Genomic DNA, 23,886 nt, shown 5'->3' with positions numbered 1-23,886 from the left:
TTTACCTGGCACATTCCACCCTCCTCCCATCTTCTTTATAGGGCCCCTGCCCCCTCCTTCTTTAGTCCTGATGAACGGTCTCGGCTGGAAACGTTGACTGCCCCTTTCAACAGATGCTGCCTGACCTGCTGAGTTCATCCAGCTTGTTTGTGCGTGTTGCTTAAACACATTTAATTTTATATCCTGCATCTCAGCTATTCACCTGCACTTCTCCCAATCTATAGTTCACATTCCCTCCTCTACCTGAGAGAAATCACAATGGGCGACCACTTTGCAGAACACCTGTATTCAGTCTGCAGGAGAGATCTGAACCTCTAGTTGTCTTCCCCTTTAGTTCACCATCCTCCCTCTGTGACCTTTCTGGATGTGGCTTCCTGCACTGTAACATGAAGGGCCAGCATAAACTTGAGGAACAAGTTCCTCATGGATAAAAGAAATACGGAGGGCTAGATTAAGCTAATCCCAGATCAAAGGGTCAGCACAACACCGGCTGAAGGACCTGTACTGTTGTACGTTCTATAACCTCATATTCCAATCAAGTGTGCTGCAGCCTTCCAGTCTGAGTGTTGAAATCACCACTCACTCTTTCTTTCCCAGTCAGAACACACCATTTCTGTCTGTTATCATTTTGGCTTGACTTTTCTTTCTCTATTTGTATAGCATGGCTTGATGGACATGTTTCACATCCTTGCTATTAGAAACAGAGGAAGTTCTGCAATAATGTTTCTCCAATGCAATTGGACGTAACTCAGTTGATGAACTAGGGAACACTATTTCTATTACGCAAGCCAAGTGATTTTGAAACTGACAGAAAAGAAAAGCTGTTTTGGGAAAACAACCTCTTTATATGTAACCTCCCTACAGACATGAGACATCATTGTCTCTTACAAACACAGGCTGCTAATTTCACTGCGGGAAGCTCTTGGAAGCTGACAAGCAATTGCTTCTATTGTCACATGCAACAACATTCTATTAAATAATGCCTCAGCCAGACTTTAGCATGCAGTAACAAAATAAACAGTTTTGAAAATCCTGTGGTGGGAAAAATATCTTAGTTATGGTGAGTATGAAACTCTTCAGCTCCAACTCCCTTTTTTCAATGACACAGTTTTTATTTTGTAATTTTCTAAACGTGAGGTTTCTTAGCATGTCGTAGCAGAACTATATGTACATTACAAGCAAAGTAGCATAATGTGATACACACTGCTACATTAAGTTATAGTCTCACCTTATCAGAGATACTTCCATTGTTTGAACCATCCCTTCCCCACCTTGTCTGCTACTGAAAACTACCTTGTTTTTCCTTTTCTTGGTTATGTGATGGGTTCTAAACCTAAAATCTTAACCACTTGCCTGATCTGATGCGTGATTCCAGCATTTTGTTTTCATAACAGAAAATTAACATCAAATGTTTTGCCCTGGTGCACACAACTGATCAAAATAAAGTGTGGTGTTGAAAACATCTCTGGAATCTAAAATACACTTGTGGCTTGTACATTTCCAAGATGTTCAAGAGTGAGGTTAATCATTTATGATGAATTGTCTTCAAATCTTGAAGTGTTAACCTACGTTTTGCTTCCAACATGTTGCCTGACCTGCTCAGTTATTTTGACTTTTTTTTTGAAGTGAGTAGTAGTCATGTGGCTAATATATTATATACTTAAAGGAAGCTGCTGACTGTGGATGAAAACATTCATAGAAAATTTTCTCACACTTACTTCCAGAGAAGGCTCTGGAACATCAGCTGCTCCCTGACCACCTGGTTGACCTTCCATCACTGAAGATGGGTTAAACGTCAATTCACCATGTGAATGGGCGCTGGAGCCTGTCTGCTGGAGCTGCCGCGGGTGCTGGGAAGGGCTTCTGTGGTGCAGTGGCTGCCCTGACTGAGTGCCAAGGTGGGGTGCATGGACTCCTTGCTGCATAGTAGGGTGGGGTTGGTCTATTGTAGTAGAATGAGGAATCTGTGGAGAAAAGATGAAACTAAAAGAATGGTATCAAACAATGAGACAACCATAGATAGTCAAACCTTTTCCGGATGCTTTAATAGTAATAGAATTGAGAAAACAAATATATCAAAGTAAAGGTACTATGGCCCTTCCTGATGCCTATCACCCAACTTAAGGACTAATATCCTGTAAACACCAGAACAATTCCAACATTAAGAGCAAAAGGATAAGACATGAGAGAATAGGACCAATCAAGTGTGACAGTGGAAAAGTGTGCATGGAACCAGAGGAAACAGCAGAGATACTTAATGAACACAGCAGGCTAGGCAGCATCTATAGGGAGAAGCGATGTCGACATTTTGGGCTGAGCCTTCGTCAGGACAAGGGTGCTGACTAGATGCTGTCTGGCCTGCTGTGTTCTACTAGCATTTTGTGTGTGTTGTTGTTTGAATTTCCAGCATCTGCAGATTTCCTCGTGAGATACTTAATGAATACTTTGCTTCAGTATCCACTACAGAAAAAGACCTTGGCAATTGTAGGGATAACTTACAGTGGACTGAAAAGCTTGAGCATATAGACATTAAGAAACAGCATGTGCTAGAGCTTTTGGAAAGCATCAAGTTGGATAAGTCACCGGGACTGGACAAGATATACCCCAGGCTACTGTGGGAGGCAAGGGAGGAGATTGCTGATCCTCTGGCGATGATCTCTGCATCATCAATGGGGATGGGGGAAGTACCAGAGGAGTGGAGGGTTGCGGATGTTGTTCCCTTATTCAAGAAAGGGAGTAGAGATAGCCCAGGAAATTATAGACCAGTGAGTCTTACTTCAGTGGTTGGTAAGTTGATGGAGAAGATCCTGAGAGGCAGGATTTATGAACATTTGAAGAGGCATAATATGATTAGGAATAGTTAGCATAGCTTTTTCAAAGGCAGGTTGTGTCTTACAAGCCTGATTGAATTTTTTGAGGATGCAACTTTACACATTGAAGAAGGTAGAGCAGCAGGTGTAGTATATATGGATTTCAGCAAGACATCTGATAAGGTAACCCATGCAAGGCTTATTGAGAAAGTAAGGAGGCATGGGATCCAGAATTGGCTTCACAGAAAGCAAAGATCAGGTATAGATGGGTCATATTCTGCATGGAGGTCAGTAACCAGTAGTTTTTTTTTAAAGTGTGTCGCACCAGACAGTCAGCCATTCTTGTCTGGTGCATGGTGTCAGGATTGGTCTCCTTTCGGATTAACCAGGTCACAATATGAACATTCCTGACTCAACCCTTTTTTCTTTGGATTCAAACTCAGGAGCCTTCACTTCGGAGTCCAGCACTGATGCCATTGCGCCACCAGTCAGTAACCAGTGGTGTGCCTCAGGGATCTGCTCTGGGACCCCTTCTCTTTGTGATAATCTGAATAACCTGGAAGAGGAAGTGGAGGGATGGGTTAGTAAATTTGCTGATGATACAAAGGTTGGGGGTGTTGTGGATAGTATGAAGGGTTGTCAGAGGTTACAGTGGGACATTGATAGGATGCAGAAGTGGGCTGAGAAGTGGCAGATGGAGTTCAACCCAGATAAGTGTGAGGTGGTTCATTTTGGTAGGTCAAATATGATGACAGAATCTAGTATTAATGGTAAGACTCTTGGCAGTGAGGAGGATCAGTGGAATCTGGGGGTCTGAGTCCATAGTACACTCAAAGCTGTGCACAGGACGACTCTTTAAGAAGGCATACGGTGCATTGGCCTTCATCAACCGTGGGATTGAGTTCAAGAGCCGAGAGGTAATGTTACAGCTATATAGGACCCTGGTCAGACCCCACTTGGAGTACTGTGCTCAGTTCTGGTCACCTCACTACAGGAAACCATAGAAAGGGCTCAGAGGAGATTTACAAGGACGCTGCCTGGACTGGAAAGCATGTCTTATGAGAATACGTTGAGTGAACTTGGCCTTTTCTCCTTGGAGCGATGGAAGATGAGAGGTGACCTGATAGAGGTGTATAAGATGATGAGAGGCATTGAACATGTGGATAGTCAGAGGCTGTTTCCCAGGGCTGAAATGGCTAACATGAAAGAGCACAGTTTTAAGGTGCTGGGGAGTAGGTACAGAGGAGATGTCAGGGTTAAGTTTTTTTTACGCAGAAAGTGGTGAGTGTGTGGAATGGGCTGCTGGCAATGGTGATGGAGGTGATGGAGTCTTTTAAGAGACTCCTGGATAGGTGCATGGAGCTTAGAGGGCTGTGGGTAACCCCAAGTAATTTCTAAATTAAGTACATGTTTGACATGGCATTGTGGGCCGAAGGGCCTGTATTGTGCTGTAGGTTTTCTATATTTCTATTCTGGGTAGATCAATTTGAAATTTACAACACAAAGTACATGTTCACAGACACACATGCAGACTCACCCATATGCATTCTAAATTTAAAGCTGCCAAAGGTTTATAATCCTTTACCTCTTCCCACCTACCATCTCCCAGCTTCTCACTTCATCCTCCACCTTCATCCTCACCTGGCTTTCCCCCATCACCTCCCAGCTTGTGCTCCTCCCCTTCCCCCATCTTCTTATTCTGGCTTCTTACCCACTTCCTTTCCAGTCCTGATGAAGGGTCTCAACCCACAATGTCAACCTGCTATTCCCCTCCATAAATGCTGTTTCACCTGCTGTGTTCCTTCAGCACCAGTAGAATATCTTGTGCTTATACAGATTTGCAGAGAGATTGCTTTCTTCCTTTACTTTAGGTTAAGGCAAGAACAGGAAAACAGATTATTATCTGAATGGTGGCCGATTAGGAAAAGGGGAGGTGCAACAAGACCTGGGTCTCATTGTACACCAGTCATTGAAAGTGGGCATGCAGGTACAGCAGGCGATAAAAAAGGCGAATTGTATGTTGGCATTCATAGCAAGAGGATTCGAGTACAGTAGCAGGGAAGTTCTACTGCAGGTGTACAAGGCCTTGGTGAGACCACACCTGGAGTACTGTGTGCAGTTTTGGTCCCCTAATCTGAGGAAAGACATTCTTGCCACAGAGGGAGTACAAAGAAGGTTCACCAGATTGATTCCTGGGATGGCAGGACTTTCATACAAAGAAAGACTGGATCGACTGGGCTTATACTCACTGGAATTTAGAAGATTGAGGGGGGATCTTATTGAAACATATAAAATTCTAAAGGGATTGGACAGGCTAGATGCAGGAAGATTGTTCCCGATGTTGGGGAAGTCCAGAACGAAGGGTCACAGTTTAAGGATAAAGGGGAAGCCTTTTAGGACCGAGATGAGGAGAAACTTCTTCACACAGAGAGTGGTGAATCTGTGGAATTCTCTGTCACTGGGAACAGTCAAGGCCAGTTCATTGGCTACATTTAAGAGGGAGTTAGATATGGCCCTTGTGGTTAATGGGATCAGGGGCTATGGAGAGAAGGCAGGTACTGGGTTCTGAGTTGGATGATCAGCCATGATCATACTGAATGGCGGTGCAGGCTCGAAGTGCCGAATGGCCTACTCCTGCACCTATTTTCAATGTTTCTAACTAAAAGGAAGGAGGCAATCAGAATGGGAGGAGGCCATGACAGCAGAGAATGAGGTTCACCTCTCAAAACAGTCTCAGCTGAGGAGACTCAATTTAGTGAGCATGGCTATCACTAGTCTCTTCAATCCATTCTCTTTTGGATTCTATGATGAATACAGCTCAAAATGCATATGTGTATATCTCTAAGACAGCTTACTCATACAGAATTCTCTGTGATTTGTCACTGTAGAATATTCTGTTTCTAAGTGACCACAGCCCCAACCACTAATTTAACCACCAGCTCACTGGCAGGATGAGTAGCAGCACCGAGGGGTGGACCTTTAGTATCACCTGAAATACCAAGGGTGTAAGTGGCGTGAAGGTGAAGAAACTTCACAGTCTGCACAAGTTACAGTGTACCAGAATTCCACTGTCACCTGAGATTGTTTTGTGGTTCTGTCAGAACAGTAAGCTACTGTTCATGAACAGAGGAACAAAGATATTGCTTTTGTGACCTCATCTTTTGTTCTGACAGGGAGAGAAATGTCTATTGGGTTCCAATCTTTCTCATTCGGGAACAGATTGTCGCTTAGGTGGTTTTGAGAAATATGGTGGACACCTGGGTGCAGGGTTCCTTGATTTCATCTGGCATGCGTTTGGAGGTTGAAGTAACAGATCAGATCTAACTGGTCCAATGGGATTGCTTGATAGTGTAATTGCCTAGCTCTTGGTAGGGGCAGGTGAAACACTACTTTGCCTCCTTGTTCTGTCAGGCAACATACGTCTTTGCTACACACTCTGCTGTCCAGACTTGCACTTCACAAGTCACCCTTTCAAAGATAAGACCACCTCATGCCCTCCAGTCAAAGGGAACCACTAGGGACCAGCTGCAGACAAAGTGGGAACTCGGCATTGCAGTGGCTGAGCTTCCATACGGTATGGAACGACTGAGGGACAATGGTGAGGCAGTTCACTTACGTTTCAGTTCAGTGTTATTCAGGCACTGATTTGCTTCAAATCCACTTTAGTCAGGTTAGGACGGTTCTGAGATGAATAGGATAGGTTTGACTTGGAGTTGTAGCTCTTTAGAAGAACATGGCAGACATTTACATGATCTCTTAATAAAAATTACAACCATGATACCAGACGAACTTCAACTCTGCCTCTTAGGTTGGTGACTCTACACATTGCAAGCCGTTCCACAGATTGCCTCTATTTACATTCTTTCTTTCCCTACACAGACATTAATCAAAATTCAAAGTAAATTTATTATCAAAGTACATATATGTCACCATTTCTAGTGCTGTGCACAACTCACAGGTAGATATCACCGACATAGAGCTAGGGTGCCTAAGAATTTTGCACAGTACTATATTTGTTAATGTGGAGTTGAGAGCGGGTTTGTAAATCTGGCAAGAGCTAAGAATGTTGGGAATGGTGAGGGCAGAGTGTCATGGGAGGGGTGTGGCGCAGGTGGCAGACACACTCACCCCTGACACACCAGGCAAGGTCATTAGATTGCAAACAATTGATTTACTGGTAATTACAGAAGATCTCTCTGGTGCTTCCCACTACCTCTCCTTTCCCTTCCCTTTTTCCCCAAAGATGATTCTCCTCTCCCTGCCCCCTTCCCACTCTCAGGCCGCAATAGAGACCCATATCAGCATCAGGTTCATCATTACTCACATGTCATGAAATTTGTTTTTTTTGCAGCTGGAGTACAGTGCAATACATAAAATTACTTCAGTACTTTGCAACCCTGAGATTCATTTTCAAACAGGGATACTCAACAAATACACGCACAGGCATCTTCACTCTGTGATCAACGGAATGAAGACCATCATCCTCAACCTCGAGGGATAGCCACGACGACGACAACTCAAAAAATCCAATAACCACAATAGAATCGATGAAAGACTGCACTAACAGGGCAGCCTTATGATGCAATAACTGATCCAAGCTGGCTTTAAGTTGGCCTTACAGTTGGTCAGCTATTATTTACTCAATGTCTTTAGTGAGAAGAGATACAGCACCGAAACGAGCTGTGCACCCAAGTATGTGCCAACCATTAATCACCCATTTATATCATTTCTACTGTATATCAATCCCATTACTGTAGATGTACTACCAAACTCCCTCAGAAAATATCATACTAAACATCTTTGCTCACAGATGTGGATCTCTAGTTTCTATGAGTTCAGCAAATATTTATCCCCTCATATCATTTCCATTAGATAGAAAATCGCCTTCATTAAGCCTCTAGTCTAAACACTCCCAATGGATAGATCAGACATCTAGCTAAGATAACTGGCACTTGCTTAAATGAACAGTTACAGGGACGTAAGCAGCTTAGGTCTTAGGGGTTTTTGTGGAGGAGGGGTGCTCACGGTTACCAAATCCTTGGCCTGAAATCTAGAGGCGTACCGGTTAGATGTAGATTTCCATTCCTGCCACTCACGCTGTGATAAACAACAATATTACCATTCAGTGAGGCACGTGGCCAAGTGGTTAAGACGTTGGTCTAGTGATCTGAAGGTCGCTAGTTCGAGCCTTAGCTGAGGCAGTGTGTGTGTGTCCCTGAGCAAGGCACTTAACCACACATTGCTCTGCAACGACACCGGTACCAAACTGTATGTGTGGCCAAGCTGTATGGGTCCTAATACCCTTCCTTTGGACAACATCGGTGGTGTGGAGAGGGGAGACTTGCAGCTTGGGCAACTGCCAGTCCTCCATACAACCCTGCCCAGGTCTCAGTCATCATCGAAAATCAACGGACAGCCGAAGAGAGATTACCGCTCAGTACAAAGTTGAGTTACATTTTAGAGAGCTCTTACATTGAGAGTTAGGTTATCAATTACAAAACAGTGATTGTGATACAATATATTGGATGATCAATTGGAGTGTAATCTAATGGTGTCAGCTTGGCTACTTGAGGCAAGTTCCGTATGCTAATACTTAATATCATTAACTTTATTGTCAATGTTGACATACCTAAGGAGTAAAGCTTATGAAACAAAATTTTGATCACTATGTACCAAATTCTTATTATCGTTCATGGTAACAAAAAAAAACCTTATACTACCATAGCTGCTGGTAGTGACACAAGGCCATAATGTTAAAGTGATTACCTCCCTCCACATCAAATTGAGCTGTAACACTCTTGATCCTTACTTCTGCCATAAACACACCTACAGCAAAATGTATCTTGTTGAACAATATCAGGTCTAGAGTAGCCTGCTCTCTGGCTGGCTCTAGAATGTGTGTACTGAAAAATTGTCCTGAAAATACTTTAACTAGGCTACCTTGGCGCAGCCTGCTGTACTCAAGTTGTGTGTTTCCATCTGTTTCTTCTACAGCTGCACGTGGCATCTTTTCTTTCAGATTAACCTGCATTTGGCATTTTTGATGGAGTATCCTCCAAGTTCCCTCTGCTTAGACAAGGTAAGAACAGGGGCTAAGTTTATTTCTTATCTACTCCATTACTAGTTGCCCAGAAAGCGCCACCTTCATATGAAAAGATATTAGAATATTTTAATTACTCAGACGTTTAGCAGGTCAGGTGGATGTGGTGAAATGTGATGTTTCAGGTTACTATATTATTGCACATACAACAATACTGAAGAAAACCCAGAAATAGCAGGCTTGAGAAAGAGTAAAATATCGATAAACAGGGGAAAGGGTATAAGATGGAAAGATGAACTAGTATTAGTGAGAGTACAAGGCAAAATTGGATAGCGATGGACAAGCAAGATGGAAAAGCAAAATAAAAACAGAATGCAGAACTGGAAACCTGAAACAAAATCAAAATGCTGGAAGAACTTGGCTGATCAGGCAGCGCCTGCGGAGAAAGAAACAGAGATAGCGTTTCAGGTTGGCAACCTTCATCAGAATTGCGAGAAATTTGAAATCAAATGTGTTTTAAAGTGCAGAGGAAGGAGAGGGTTGTAGGAAATAGAGGGAATGGAGGGTGGTGAACAAGAGGCTGGATGACACTTGTGATGCTATCCAAGACAGTGTGTAAGCTTGTCAATCACAGATGATACTCCTAGAGGAGATGTAAACATGAATAAAAACAGAGAATGTTAAACCATGGTAGAACTGAGATACAAAACATTATAGAAATCTACACCCACCGATGCTGGAAATGAAAGGGTTAACGTACGAGGAGCATTTGATGGTTCTAGGTTTGTACTCGAGTTTAGAAGAATGGGGGAAATCTCACTGAAACCTATCAAGTACTGAAAGGCCAAGAAAGATGGACATGGAGAGTATGTTTCTAATAGTAGGAGAGTCTAGGATCAGAGGGCACAGCTTCAGAATATAAGGACACCCCTTTAGAACAGGGATGAGTTGATTTTTTTTTTATCCATAAGGTGGTGAATTTGTGGAATTCATTGCCATAGACTGAAATTCATTACTATGGAGGTCAAGACATTTAAAGTGGAGGTTGATAGGTTCTTGATTGGCAAGGATGTCAAAGGTTACAGGGAGGAGGGAGGAGAATGGGGTTGGGAGGACAAGAGATCAATCTTGATAAAATGGCAGAGTAGACTAGATGGGCCGATTGACTTAATTCTGCTCCTATGTTTTATGGTATGCATCCTCACTGAAAGGTGGCTCCAAAGATCAGTAGTTTCCAGAGTCTTGCCATAGATACCACTTGCTGTGGCGGGCTTTAAGAGAAAAATCAGGTTAATAGAGCAGCAATTATTCAGAACTGACTATACTTTTGGTGTAATGCAATCAATAATCCCAGAAGCTAAAAAGCTCATAAATGTCAGTTGCATCCATTTAAATTTGCTCCCACCCTTGTGTACCTGGAAGAATCTACATCATTATTTATTTAATGTTATCGCCTGAGGCAGGTGAAATGTAAAGTAATAAGAAATCTGCCTCTGTTATATTTCTAAAAAGGCTTAATAATGACAAATTTACATTAACGAGATTTGACATTTGGTCAAAAGACTGTATGAAATTGTTGAATTGTGCTCCGTGATACAGAAAGCTTTAACACTGTAGTTACTTAGTTCAACAGTACACTGCTACTGACACAAGAGGCATGCAAGTGCAAAGAGACCAGACTTACCTGATCTGACATGGAGTGTCCTAGGGGCTTGTCAGGAGTCATATTCGAGATATCTGATGGGTAGCTCAGTGGTGGCCCATGTATAAACTCATTAATTGACGTGTTGGTAGCATTGCCATGGGGGAAATCGGGGAAGTTCCCCTGCCCAGAATAAACAGAATCTGTTGAAAATAAAAAGCAATGTTGTCAGTGTTTTATATATATACAGTACCAAAAACACCTTATCATTATATTATATACTTCAATCATCCTTAAACTGGCTCCTGCCTTGAATAAATGCTGTGTCAATCAGTGTTACAAACCTACCCATTCCTGCGCTCTAGGCTCTTCTGCAGTGTTCCCTGCTTAATATGGAGCTAGACCTGTCAATGAGGCTAGTTTCCAAGGAGGGGTGCTGCTGACAAAATAAACATCACTGGTGTGAAGTTAGAACTTAGTGTTCAAGGAAACACAATCCACTGGTTAGGAATTCCACCCCATCCATTGGGAAATCCTTCCCCTGGCGACGTCCTTCATACACTTCGTGGAACTACTTCCACTTACTTCTCAGAATGCTGGTGGAACACAGCAGGCCAGGCAGCATCTATAGGGAGAAGCACTGTCGAGGTTTCGGGCCGAGACCCTTCATCAGTACAGCCAGATGCTGGCCTGGCCTGCTGCATTCCACCAGCATTTTGTGTGTGTTGCTTGAATTTCCAGCATCTGCAGATTTCCTTGTGTCCACTTACTACTACTTCTTTCAAATATGATTCTACTAAGCTGCGGGCTGGCTCTCTGACCTGCAATCAATGAACCACATGGCACTAGATTGAACTGAACTGAACTAGACTGCTTCAAGGCTCTGCAGTTTAGCATTTTCTTTAAACACGTTCCACAATATTTCTTTGTTTTGTGGCTTTCTGCAGGAAGATGAATCTCAGGGTTGTATACTGCTTACATACTTTGATAATAAATGTATTTTGAATCTTTGAAATATCCACATCCTGTCCAGAATATTGGATTCCTCGTGCAGTTACTGTACCTCCTCACAGTAGCATAGTGGTTAGCCCAACACCTTACAGCGCCAGTGATCCTGGTTTGATTTCCTGTTGCTGTCTATAAAGAGTTTGAACGTTCTGGGATTCCACTGGGTGCTCTGGTTTTCCACATTCCAAAGCTGTATGAGTTACAGGGTCAATAGATCATGTGGGTGTAACTTGATAAGAAGGGCTCACTGGGCCAGAAGGATCTTGTACCCTTAATAAAAATTAAAAAAAATATAAAATCACACGCGAAATGCTGGAGAAACTCAGCAGTTCAGGCAGCATCTATGGAGAAGAATAAAGGGCTGGTGTTTTCAGCTGAGATCCTTCAACAGGTCGGCTCTTTATTCCTGTCCATAGATGCTGCCTGACCTGCTGAGTTCCTCTAGCATTTTGTGTGCGTTACTCTGGATTTCCAGCATCTGCAAAATCTCATAAAATCACTATCTTCTGCACCCAAATTTTGGACTTCACTATCCTCTTCAAAGGCAATTCTGTCCGTGCAACAAATGTCTAATGCAGGGATGGGCAAAAGTGATGCACTGGATGACTAGAAGTGGCACATTCCACCCCAGTGATAATAATAAAGAAGTAAACCTACTCGTGCAAAAAGTATTAACCAAAAACCAATTTGTAGAAAAAAAATCTTTAACAGGAATTCAAGTAGCTTAGAGCCAGAAATTGGGTTTTACTGAGAATAAATCTAAAACTTAGCAATTATTTTTAGCGATTTTATTATTTCGTGCACATCTTTTGGCGAATGTTATCATCTTTCACATTAATCTGTTTTCAATTTAAAAACAAATGAGTCAATGAGTCAAACTAGGATAGAAGGACTTTTGTTCTGCAGTCGTTCCATAACTGTTCAATACACGTTTGATACTTGTTTGATCCTGAAGTGCCAGGCATCTGCACTGGTGGTGCGTCACAGGTTTTTGCCAGTCAGTTTACAATTGACACTCGTGCGCTATGGAGTTGTGCTTTGTTTGTCCTTTGTGAACATTTGCAGTTTTGTACTTTTTTGAAAATTAAGCCTTGTTTTTACATTCAGTTACCCCTCACAGTGCAAAAGAAAATGAGCAAAAGAAAAGCAGAAAGTGATAGTAAGTATAAATTAAATGAACAGTGGGAAAATGAGTTCTTATTTATAGTGGGCCTGTCAGGAAAACCGTTGTGCATTGTTTGTGAAAACACTTTCTCACATAATAGAAGACATGATCTGAATAGACACTATAAAACACAACATCAGACTGAAATAGAAGGAAAACTGAAGCTAGTGCTTGGGTCTGAGTTATGGACAGAATATGTGATTAAGAAAAAGGAAGAAATCAAAAGAAGACAAAATATATTTGTTAAAAGAAGTCTCATTAAGGTAAGTAATGTTTGTCTTGTTTTTATATTAAATCAATATATCATGTAAAAAATGCTAAACGTGACTATATAAGAGTTGTATGGCACATCTGAACTCATGCGTGAAAAAATTTGACGCAAGGAATGTAAAAGGTTGGCCACCCCTGGTCTAATGTGTAACAATCACCCAACACTGATTTATAGTCTCAGCCCTTTATATCAGTGGCAACGTGTGGAATCAGAATACAATTTCTAACTGCTGATTTGACTGTTGCAAATGCTCCTTATGTCCCTGACAGTATTGTTTTTATTAATCAAACCTGCTCTTCACCATTGGCACATGCAGAATACTGCTGGTTATGAACGTAAGAGGTACTGCAGATGCTAGAAATCCAGAATAATACACACATACAAGATTTTGGAGGAACTCAGCAGGTCAGGCAGCATCTATGGAAGGGAATAAAGAGCCGTTGTTTCAGGCCAAGACACATCATGAGTCCTGGTGAAGGGTCTAGGCCCAAAATATCGGCACTTTATTCCACTCCATAGATGCTGCCTGACCTGCTGGCCCCTTCAGCATCCTGTGTGTGTGACTGCTGGTTACATGAAGGTCAAGTGCCAAACCAGTTTTCTGTTTGTTATTTCAGACTGAAGTGCCCATATCCAATAAGCATTTTCCTTGATCTAACACTGCAAGAATGTAAACATGATTTGTTGACTTGTTTGTTACTTAACTCATTCCTTTCCATGATGATTCATAGTTCCTCCTTTCCCTTATTATTCTCTTCCTTCTGTGAACATTGCTTTTGAAACCCAGCACTGGCATCACCCAATAACTAAAGTCTGAGTTTTAGTCTGTCTCATATAGGTGAGTACCCACTACAAACACTGGCTGGCTTCATGAAAGCAAATAAAAATGCAGATGCTGGAAACAGGGAATGATGGAACTCATGCCGCCGTGCAATACCTGTGGACTGAGAAACCACGTTCCCTTCTCCACACAGTTCTCAGGAACTTATCATGCTCATGCCCTTTTCTCACTTAAAATGCTTCTTTAATGGTCAGTGTTCATGCTCTTTATCACCTAATTTGTCTAAACCAATTTTCACACAGGCTTTTCTTTAAACACCTCACTCCTTCCCAGCTCTGTCTTGAAGATTGTAACCCCTCCTCTCTTCACTAGCTCTGACCAAATATATTAACTGGAGATTCAGGGAACTGCAGATGTTGGAATCTGGGACAATAAGGCAGAGGAGCAGAATTAGGCTCTTTGGCCCATCAAGTCTGCTTATTAGTATTATTATGCCTGATTTATTATCCCTCTCAACTCCATTCTCCTGCCATATAACCTTTGATGCCCTTACTTAATCAAAAACCTATCAACCTCTGCTTTTAATTTAACCAATGACTTGGCCCCCACAGCCATTCGCAGCAACGAAAGCTATAGATTCATCACCCTTTGGCTTAAGAAATTCCTCATCTCTGTCCTAAAGACAAACTGCTGGAGCAATTCTGTGGTTCAAGCAACATCACTGGGTGGAGCGAGGATTCGGAAGAAGGACAATATTTCGAGTTCAAGACCCTGAATCAGGACCCCACAGATGCTGTTAAGTCCACTGACTTCCTCCAGGAGTTTGTTTCTTGTTCAAAAACATTAACTGGTTTGTTTTTCCACAGAGGCTGTCCAATTTCATAAACATGAGAAATCCAGTAGATATTGGAGATCCAAAGCAACACACACACACATACAATGCTGGAGGAACTCAGCAAGTCAGGCAGCATCTATGGAAATAAACAAACAGTTGAAGTTTCAGGCTGACACCCTTCTTCAGGAAGGGTGTGTTGGCTGATTTCCTGTTTCATTAAAATGAGCATGGGATAAAATTTTGTGGGGTGTGAACGCATATTTAAACCAGACCAACTTTGGACCTGTTAAGTTAAAAGTGAAGTTTGTATCTAGTTTACCATGCCTCTGCTTTAACCTTTCATCATCTGATTATCTGTATAAGCACGTAGTTGCAACATGATCTGTCACACCAAAACTGCAGTACACCTTATACCAAGTGGATTGGTGCAATTTAATAAAAGTAAAAGACAAAATTGGATCATTTTTAAAGAGTCATAGAGCACTACACACAGAAACAGGCCTTTCATCCCATCTAGTCCATGCTAAACTACTATTGATATCTGATAGGTTTTTCATTAGTTAGAGCATCAGAAGTTTCTGGGAGAAAGCAGGAGAATAAAATCATGAAATATATAGCAGAATGGGGTTGAGAGGGAATGGCTAATTCTGCTCCCATATTTTATAGTCCATTTTTCTGCCCAGTGCCATAGCCCTTCACACCCCTTCCAACTTTGGTCTTAAATGATCACATAATATAAGTACGTATTATAAAACCTCTGCATTGAGACAGTGGAGTAAAGCTGAAAACATACAAGCAGTTGAGCTAGGCGATGGTTAATCTTGATTTCATCCAACAGAATCAATTTATTTTTAGACTTCACCAGGTCACTAGGTCTAACACAGGAATGTGCTCCATTTTTCAAGAAGTAAGAGTCGATGCTTCTGTTGAGCTAAGCTATTTAGAATAAGATGTAGCAGAACAAATAGCAACTACATAAAAATTATGGGATTTTATAATTTGAAGTTCAATAGCAAAACATGGACATTTTTCAGCACTGTGCACATTTGACAATAACTTCTCCCCACCCCAAGTGAAATATAATTACCACTCCAGACCATTAGAAGAAATATATTTAGACATATAGCACATACTAGGCCCTTCCGGCCCAACAAGCCTGCACTGCCCAAAAATACCCATGTGATCAGTTAACCTACAAACCCATACGTCTTTGGAATGAGGCAGGAAACTGGAACACCCGGAAGAAATGGGAGAATATACAAAGTCCTTACAGACAGCGGTGGTGTAATAGCGTTACACTAACTGCTGCCCCCCATTCTGAATCTTTTTAGAATTACCAGCTACTTAAGTGTAGATACAATCCTTGCACCCCTGATGTAACTTGCATTCCCAGGGCACTTGGGATGAAATTGGCCGAGTTGCAGCACTGCAGTGTAACACTGGGCAGGCCGTGTCCGGGCATCCGCAGCTGGGCACTTTCAGTTAGAAAGCAGGCTTCATTCACAGTGCTAGACTGGAAAAGGTTCATTTTATTGTCAAACTGTGTTCGCAGAATATGACTCTGAGATAAGTCTTCTCCAGATAGCCACAGAATACAGCAAAACCATGGAGGTCATTGAAAGAAAAACCACGCCGCACATAAAAGAAAAAGAAAAAAAAACTCGCAAATGCCAAACCCTCCCCAATCCCTCCCTCACACAAAAACCAATAGATTGCCCATCTGGAACATCCTTACCCCAACCCCCTTCTCTTGCACACAGAAAACTAACAGATGGCTCACATAGAAAAACACCAAGAAGAACATCAGACCCCAAATCCCCAACTGCCCCCTTGCACAAAAACTAACATACTGTCCACCTGGACAAAGGCATCAAGGAAGAAAACACAAAACTAAAGGGGAACATATAAACTACAGTTTTGACACAGCAATAATCATACAAGTCTCAATTTCGAAAACATCTCCCGTCAACATCGAGGAGAGTGAAATCTGAAACTCAAAATGTGCCATGTGAATGAAATACTTCACACCACACCCTCCAACACCTTGTCTGGCATTGGTTTGCAAGGTCGTCCATCCCACTCCTCCCCCCCAATCATTACATCTATACCTCAAGTTTGCCGTCTACCGCTGTTCAAGGCTCAGCTCTCAATCCTGTCTCCCAAACCCTCAATTTAGCCAGTTTAAAATATCATTTCCCATTGATTTCCACCACTGACAAAAATAAAGATCATCACAAATCTTCAGTCACCTTACAAAATGCAGGCTTTTGTCTTCTGATCCTCCAAACTGACACAGGAAAGGGTAGAACAGTACAGATGCTTTGGCCCACAACGTTGTGCTGCCCTTCTAACTTACTGCAAGATCAATCTAACTCTTCCTTCCCACATAACCCTCCATTTTGCTTTCATCCTGTGTGGATACAGTCAATGCAAGAAGGCCTTTTCTCTTCTGGTTGGAAAAGACCAGCACTAGTGGGCACAGGTTTAAGAGTGAAAGGTGAAATATTTGAGGGGAATCTGAGGGGTAACCTCTTCACTCAGAGGGTGGTGTGGGTGCAGAATGAGCACCCAGTGGAAGTGAAACATCAGTTTTAACATTTAAGGGAAGTTTGGACATGTACATGGAGGAGGGAGGTATGGACTGCAAATAATAATTGTTACTGTAAGGATCATAATATATACGTAAATCGGTAAAAAAATCTTCCTGAGCAAGCTGAGTATATGGCCGATACAGTGTTCCTGTACCAGTCTGGAATGGCACAGCTGTGCAGATGTATTTACTATATTGTACGAATATCTTGTGACTGGATCATAACCGTATCTACCGTGTGTGACTATATGTACTGTGTTTTGCAGTTTGGCCCCAGAGGAATGATGTTTCCTTTAGCTGTATACATGTGTATGGTTGAATGACAAACTTGAACTTACTCTGATGAGGGTAGTCACCATTATTGTTGCCCCCTGGTGGAAGTGGCAGAGATGGATAGGGAGATGTTCCTGGACCCAGGGCAGCAATCATCTCCATTACATTGGGCATGATCATCTGACTGGGGCTCATCGTCTTACACCTCTTGGCTATGGGGCCATCAGGGTCATCTTTTATGTGGATGTCCGACTTCACTGGTACAGGCCGCCAGCTGCACGTAGGGTCAATTGTAACCTCCTCAAACTCCGTGCTAGGCAAATTAAACAGAGTAATTTCTTAGACAAATGCTTTTGGAATCAGAATCAAGTTTATTATCACTGACATGTGTTGTGAATTTTGTTGTTTTGTGGCAATACATAAAAATTACTATAAATTACAATAAGAATTTACAGTCCTATACAAAAGTCTTAGGCATTATAGATATTTATATAAATTTTGTTTTATATTTTTGTCTTCTGCAATAGTGTGATAGTAGAAAAGAGCAAATTTGAGATTCCCAAACATTCATTTTCCAAAAAAATGACGTTACAGATAATTTAATTACAGAGAGTAACATGTTTAGTAATAGGCCACTTTTCTAGTTTAAAAAAAACTTAATTACTTTGTAGATATATAGCCCAGTGCATGATTAAACAAAGATAACAAAGGTACTAATGATCAATGATATAATGAGCTCAATGAAGTAAACCAATTAACTGAAACAGAAATGAGTGTAGAAGGGATCAAGTTGGGCTAGGGACAACCAATCTAAAAGGTGAGGTGAAAGTTTAAATCATCAGTTCTTACAAGAGTGAGCATTGCAACAAGACAGAAGGTGGTTATCCTGCATCAGCAAGGTCTCTCAAACAGAAATTTTGCAGCCGTCAGTAGCTTTAAGATGTGCTGTCCAAGATCTTCTGAAAAAGCACAAAGAAATGGGAAAGTGGTCGGCCACGGAAACTGAGCACAGCAGATGATAGACTCATCAAACTGACGTTCCTTCGAAATTGGAATAAGTACATTACAGCCATCAGCTCTGCGCCCCTTTGCAGTCCAGAGAAGTCTTGACTGAAGTAGTCTTCGTGGATGAGCTGCTGCCAAAAAGCCATTCCTCTGAAGTGGAAACAAAGCCAACAGACTCATCTATGCACAAAAATACAAGGACTAGGGTGCTGAACAATGGGAGCAAGAGCTCCGGACTGACAAGTCGAAATCTGAAATGTTTGGCTTAAACTGAGGCCGTTTGTCCGTAGAAGAGCTGGCCAGCACTGCATGGATGAGTGTCTGCAGACAACAGTGAAGCATGGCAGGTGTTCCCTGCAGGTTTGGGGCTGCACTTCTACAAATGGTGATCTGGTCAGAACTGACGGAATCCTCAACGCTGAGATGTACAAGCGATCATGCAATACCAGCTGGAAGGCGTCTGATGGGTCCCAACTACACTCTGCAGCAAGACAATGACCCCAAACACATGGCCAAGATCATAAAAAAACTATCTTCAGTGAAGAGAAGAACAAGGAATTCCACAACAGAAGGTATGAATTCCACAGAGCCTTGACCTCAACATCAATGAAGTGGTTTGGGATTAGCTGGAGAATCAGAAGCAGATGAGACAGCCAGAGCCTGCAGAAGGACTAGATGCTTGGAACAACCTACCAGCTGATTTTCTAATAACACTGCATGGCAATATACCTAAGAGAATTGATGCAGTTGCAGTCACAAACAAAAAAGGAAATATATTCACTTACTTTTGAATGGCTGCCAAAATGCCCCACATATATTGGTCGACTTCTAAGCCCTCCAGCAGTGCTGTTTTGCTGTTGGAAGTAAAGGCTAGAGTTAATAATACAGTGCAACTTGAAATATCAAAAGTATACGTATTATTTATTTAGCAAAAAAGCACAGAGTAGGCCCTTTGAACCACACCACCCCAGCAACCCCCAACAACCCTGATTTAACCCTAACCTAATCACAGGACAATTTACAATGACCAATTAACCTACCGATATCTTTGGACCATGGTTGGAAACTGGAGCACTTGCGGAAAGCGCCTTGTATTCCACGGGAGAAGATGCAATGATTCCTTACAGAAGGCACTGGAATTAACTTCTGAGCTTCAACGCCCCGAGCTGTAATGGTGTCGCGCTAACCGCTATGCTACTGTGGCCCCCAGTTTTCCCGGTACTCCCTCCCAGTATGAACAATTGCAGTGGTTCTAAGATGCCTGGCACTACAAACAAATGAAAAGATGAAGTGCATTTTTTCGAAAAATGCTATAAGTACTCAGCGGGCCGCACAGCTTTAGTGGAAAAGGAAATGGAGTTAAGATTTCAGCAATACATTCTAAGTGCTGGAGAAACTCAGCAAATCAGGCAGTGTTCAGGGGGGCCTGTTTTTGTGCTGTAGTACTCTTTAATTATATGACTATAAGACTACTATCTATGCCACAGTGACAGATCTAACCACATGGCTAAATTCATGCAGTTGCCCTAATAAAATTGGTCAAGATTACTATGTTGCATTCCATGGGATGCAGGTATCAAGGACAAGACCAGGGTAGCTATGGTGATCCCCCCCAAATGCCATTATAAGAAAGAAAGAAAGGATTATGTACCATAGAAATCCGGTGGTAGAAAGAAAAGGGAGGACAATTGAAAGGCATGTTTAAAACATGGGACTATAAGTAGTAGGAGAATTAGACCCTCCAGCCTACCATGCATTTGCTCTGCCATCATGGCTGATCTATTATCCCTCTCAACTCCATTCTCTTGCCTTCACCCCACAACTTTTGAAGCCTTTACTAATCAAGAACCTGTCAACTTCTGCTTTAAATGTACCCAATGACTTGCCTTCCACAGATACAACACCCTCTGGCTAAAGAAATTCTGCCTCATCTCTGTTCTAAAGGGACATCCCCCTATCCTGAGGTTGTGCCATCTGATCCTAGACCCCCCCCCCACTATCGGAAATACCCTCTCCACATCCGCTCTATTCATGCCTTTCAATATTTGGTAGGTTTCAAAGAGATTCATCCTCATTCTTATAAATTCCAGTGAGTACAGGCTCAGAGCCATCAAATGCTCCTCACATGTTAACCCTTTAATTCCTGGGATCATAATTTATAACTGCCTGTTTATTTAAAAAAAAACGTTGTTATTAAATCAATGTTAGTATAACTCCCCCACTGAATAACTGAAGTTACACTTTGTACTTACTTGCACACTGGACACCTCCAAGTTCCTCGTTCACAGTTCAGCTGTAGATAGGACTCAAGGTCAAAGCACTGATAAGGGGAAGAAAGCAATTATTCTGTTGTGAAACACAGAGAATAAAATTTGTCGATAGTTTCAAAGTATTACTTAGGTTGGACACATGCATTCTATACCTGGAAATCTCACTGAATCCTGGGAGAAATATTTGCTATTAAACTGTATTGCAAAATAGATCATTTTTATAGTAATTGTTTTAAGTAATACTTCAGATAATTATTTAAAAATTGAAACAAGACTTCGGCAACAAAACTGGCAGAATGGGTCATCTTTTTTTCTGATCATTTAAAATTTGATGGTTAACAGTTGCTTCCGGATCGACGGGCTTGCACCCATGCAATCAATTAATCCACTAACCCGTATGCTTTTGGAACGTGGAGCATCTGGAGGAGACCCATGAGGTCACAGTTAGAAGGTACAAGCTTCTTACAGACAGTGGCAAGAATTGAACCCAGGTCGCTGGTACTGTAATAGCTAACCATCTTGATACAGTGTCAGCCTTACGTAGGCTCAAGTTATTGGAATTCTACCAGCAAAACTCCCGCTCTTACCTACTAATACTCACAGATGATGGTGACAGGAAGTAGGGCTCATAACACATGGTTACTATTTCCATGTGTTTTAATTTGATTTTCTCAGCATCAAATCCCAGTGTGCAAACACAATTACCATAGAAAAACCAGGAACACCAATGTTTCCAATATTGTTTCTAAAGTGCACAACTCGTGTCCAATCAAGGAATAAAGGACTGGGTACGAACAAAGGTCTGATACTCTACTCTTTTGTTTTGGAATTTGTATTTTTCTACAGTAATGGCAATCATTTATATTTTTCTACAATAACAAAGTAAATGGCAGGATACTTAGGAGTGTGGAGGAGCAGAGGGATCTGGGGGTACATGTCCACAGATCCCTGAAAGTTGCCTCACAGGTAGATAGGGTAGTTAAGAAAGCTTATGGGGTGTTAGCTTTCATAAGTTGAGGGATAGAGTTGAAGAGTCGCGGGGTAATGATGCAGCTCTATAAAACTCTGGTTAGGCCACACTTGGGAGTACTGTGTCCAGTTCTGGTCGCCTCACTATAGGAAGGATGTGGAAGCATTGGAATGGGTACAGAGGAGATTTACCAGGATGTTGCCTGGTTTAGAGAGAATGGATTATGATCAGAGATTAAGGGAGCTAGGGCTTTACTCTTTGGACAGAAGGAGGATGAGAGGAGACATGATATTAAGAGGAATAGATAGAGCGGATAGCCAGTACCTCTTCCCCAGGGCACCACTGCTCAGTACAAGAGGACATGGCTTTAAGGTAAGGAGAGGGAAGTTCAAGGGGGATATTAGAGGAAGGTTTTTCACTCAGAAAGTGGTTGGTGCATGGAATGTACTGCCTGAGTCAGTGGTGGAGGCAGATACACTAGTGAAGTTTAAGAGACTATTAGACAGGTATATGGAGGAATTTAAGGTGAGGGGGTTATATGGGAGGCAGGGTTTGAGGGTCGGCACAACATTGTGGGCCGAAGGGCCTGTAATATGCTGTACTATTCTATGTACAATTAGTAGAGACACTTACACTCCACTGGTTAATTTGTTTTAATTTCCTCTGTGCTCCTCCCAAAGATTAGGTGAGAAATGCAGCGTTCTTTCTTTTATAACAATGCCAAACATGGAGTTATTATCTAGGCTAAAATATAAACACAAAAGAACAAAAATCCTTGGTAGGTTGGGAACAGCTATAGAGATGAAAAAAAGTCAGAGTTTCAGAATGACAAATCTTCTTCAGAACTTTGAAGACCCAAGTCCAAATGGTGTTCTCATTTACTGGAGCCAGGATTATTTTAACATATTTGGAATCTGTCAGATTAGTGTCAATAAAACCCCTGCTCACGCCTACTTCTCAATCCTAAAGATGCTACATCTGTCTTAATCCAGTCAATTTTAAAATAGTGGCAGTTCTTGCTCAGGAGGGTAAGAGAGAAATCGCTGTGCTATCAGCCACGTGTTACTGCAGTACAAGGGTGAAAGGCAAAAAGCTTAAGGGGAACATGAGGGGAAACTTCTTCACTGAGAGGGTGGTGAGAGTGTGGAATGAGCTGCCAGTGCAAGTGGTGCATGACAGCTCAATTTCAGTGTTTAAGAGAAGTTTGGACAGGTACATGGATGGTTGGGGGTATGGAGGGCCAATTTCCTGGTGCAAGTCGATGGAGTAGGCAGTATCAATGGTTTCGGTACTGACTAAATGTTTTTGTGCTGTACTTTTCTATGACTCCATGTTACTTCTACTGACCTGAATGTGTTTACAGTCGTGTCCTCGTGCTGGAAGCTGGATTCGTCTGAATGTGATCGGACATTTCAATGACACTTTAATTGCTGTTTGTTCAACACCATCCTCCCCATTTAGCCCGGGGTTACCTGAAGAGACTGCGCTACTGTTGAAATTCCGCTTGACTGATACATAGAAAAAATAAATATAAGAATATTTACAAAATTGTGTAAAAATGACTTGGCTTCTGTAGATCAGGGGGCTCCCAACTATTTTTATGCTATGAAGCCTTACCATAACTTGAGGGGTCCGTGGACCCCAGGTTGAGAACCTTTGCTGTAGACTGAATAACATTTCAACTCCTGGCAGTGTTGCAGTACTTCACTTCATCAAACAGGTTAAATAAACCAGAGTATCAAACCACAAGATACAGGAAAAGAGTTAGACCATTCAGCCCATTGAGTCTATTCCACCATTCCATCATGGCTAATTTATCATCCCTCTCATCCCCATTCTCTTGCCTTCTCCCCATTATCTTCAACACCCTTACCAATCAAATACCTGTCAACCACCACTTTGAATATACCCAGTGACTTGGTCTCCACAGCTGTCTGTAGCAATGAATTCCATATTCACTATCTGTTCTAAAGAGACCTCCTTGTATCCTGAGGCTATGCCCTCTGATCATAGACTCCCTCACTATTGGAAACATCCTCTCCACACCCACTCTTTCTGGGTCTTTCAATATTTGATAGTTTTCAATGAGATTTCCCCCTCATTCTTCTAAATTCCAAAAGACATCACATGCTCCTCACAACTTTTTCATCCCTGGCATGACTGTTGTGAAGCTCTAAAGCTTGAAAAATGATACTCATGCTAAATAAGTGCAGGACAATCAACATT

At 41.9% G+C, this 23,886-nt stretch overlaps 1 protein-coding gene across 4 annotated transcripts in view; it reads right to left on the bottom strand.

Annotated features, from left to right (window-relative positions):
* The window catches only part of LOC132391065 (zinc finger MIZ domain-containing protein 1-like), a 258,401-nt gene that overhangs the window by 5,022 nt on the left and 229,493 nt on the right, over positions 1-23,886 (bottom strand). For all 4 annotated transcript variants that reach the window (XM_059963774.1, XM_059963782.1, XM_059963793.1 and 1 more), the window contains 6 exons: positions 23,008-23,168; positions 20,673-20,740; positions 19,206-19,274; positions 17,481-17,728; positions 10,535-10,695; positions 1,719-1,964 (listed from right to left, as the gene is read on the bottom strand). In XM_059963774.1, coding sequence (XP_059819757.1) covers positions 1,719-1,964; positions 10,535-10,695; positions 17,481-17,728; positions 19,206-19,274; positions 20,673-20,740; positions 23,008-23,168 — 953 coding nt within the window. The remainder of the gene's footprint in view (positions 1-1,718; positions 1,965-10,534; positions 10,696-17,480; positions 17,729-19,205; positions 19,275-20,672; positions 20,741-23,007; positions 23,169-23,886) is intronic.

This window comes from Hypanus sabinus, chromosome 1, assembly GCF_030144855.1.
Source record: "Hypanus sabinus isolate sHypSab1 chromosome 1, sHypSab1.hap1, whole genome shotgun sequence".
NCBI lineage: Eukaryota > Metazoa > Chordata > Chondrichthyes > Myliobatiformes > Dasyatidae > Hypanus > Hypanus sabinus.
This window is presented reverse-complemented; position numbering and strand designations above follow the sequence as displayed.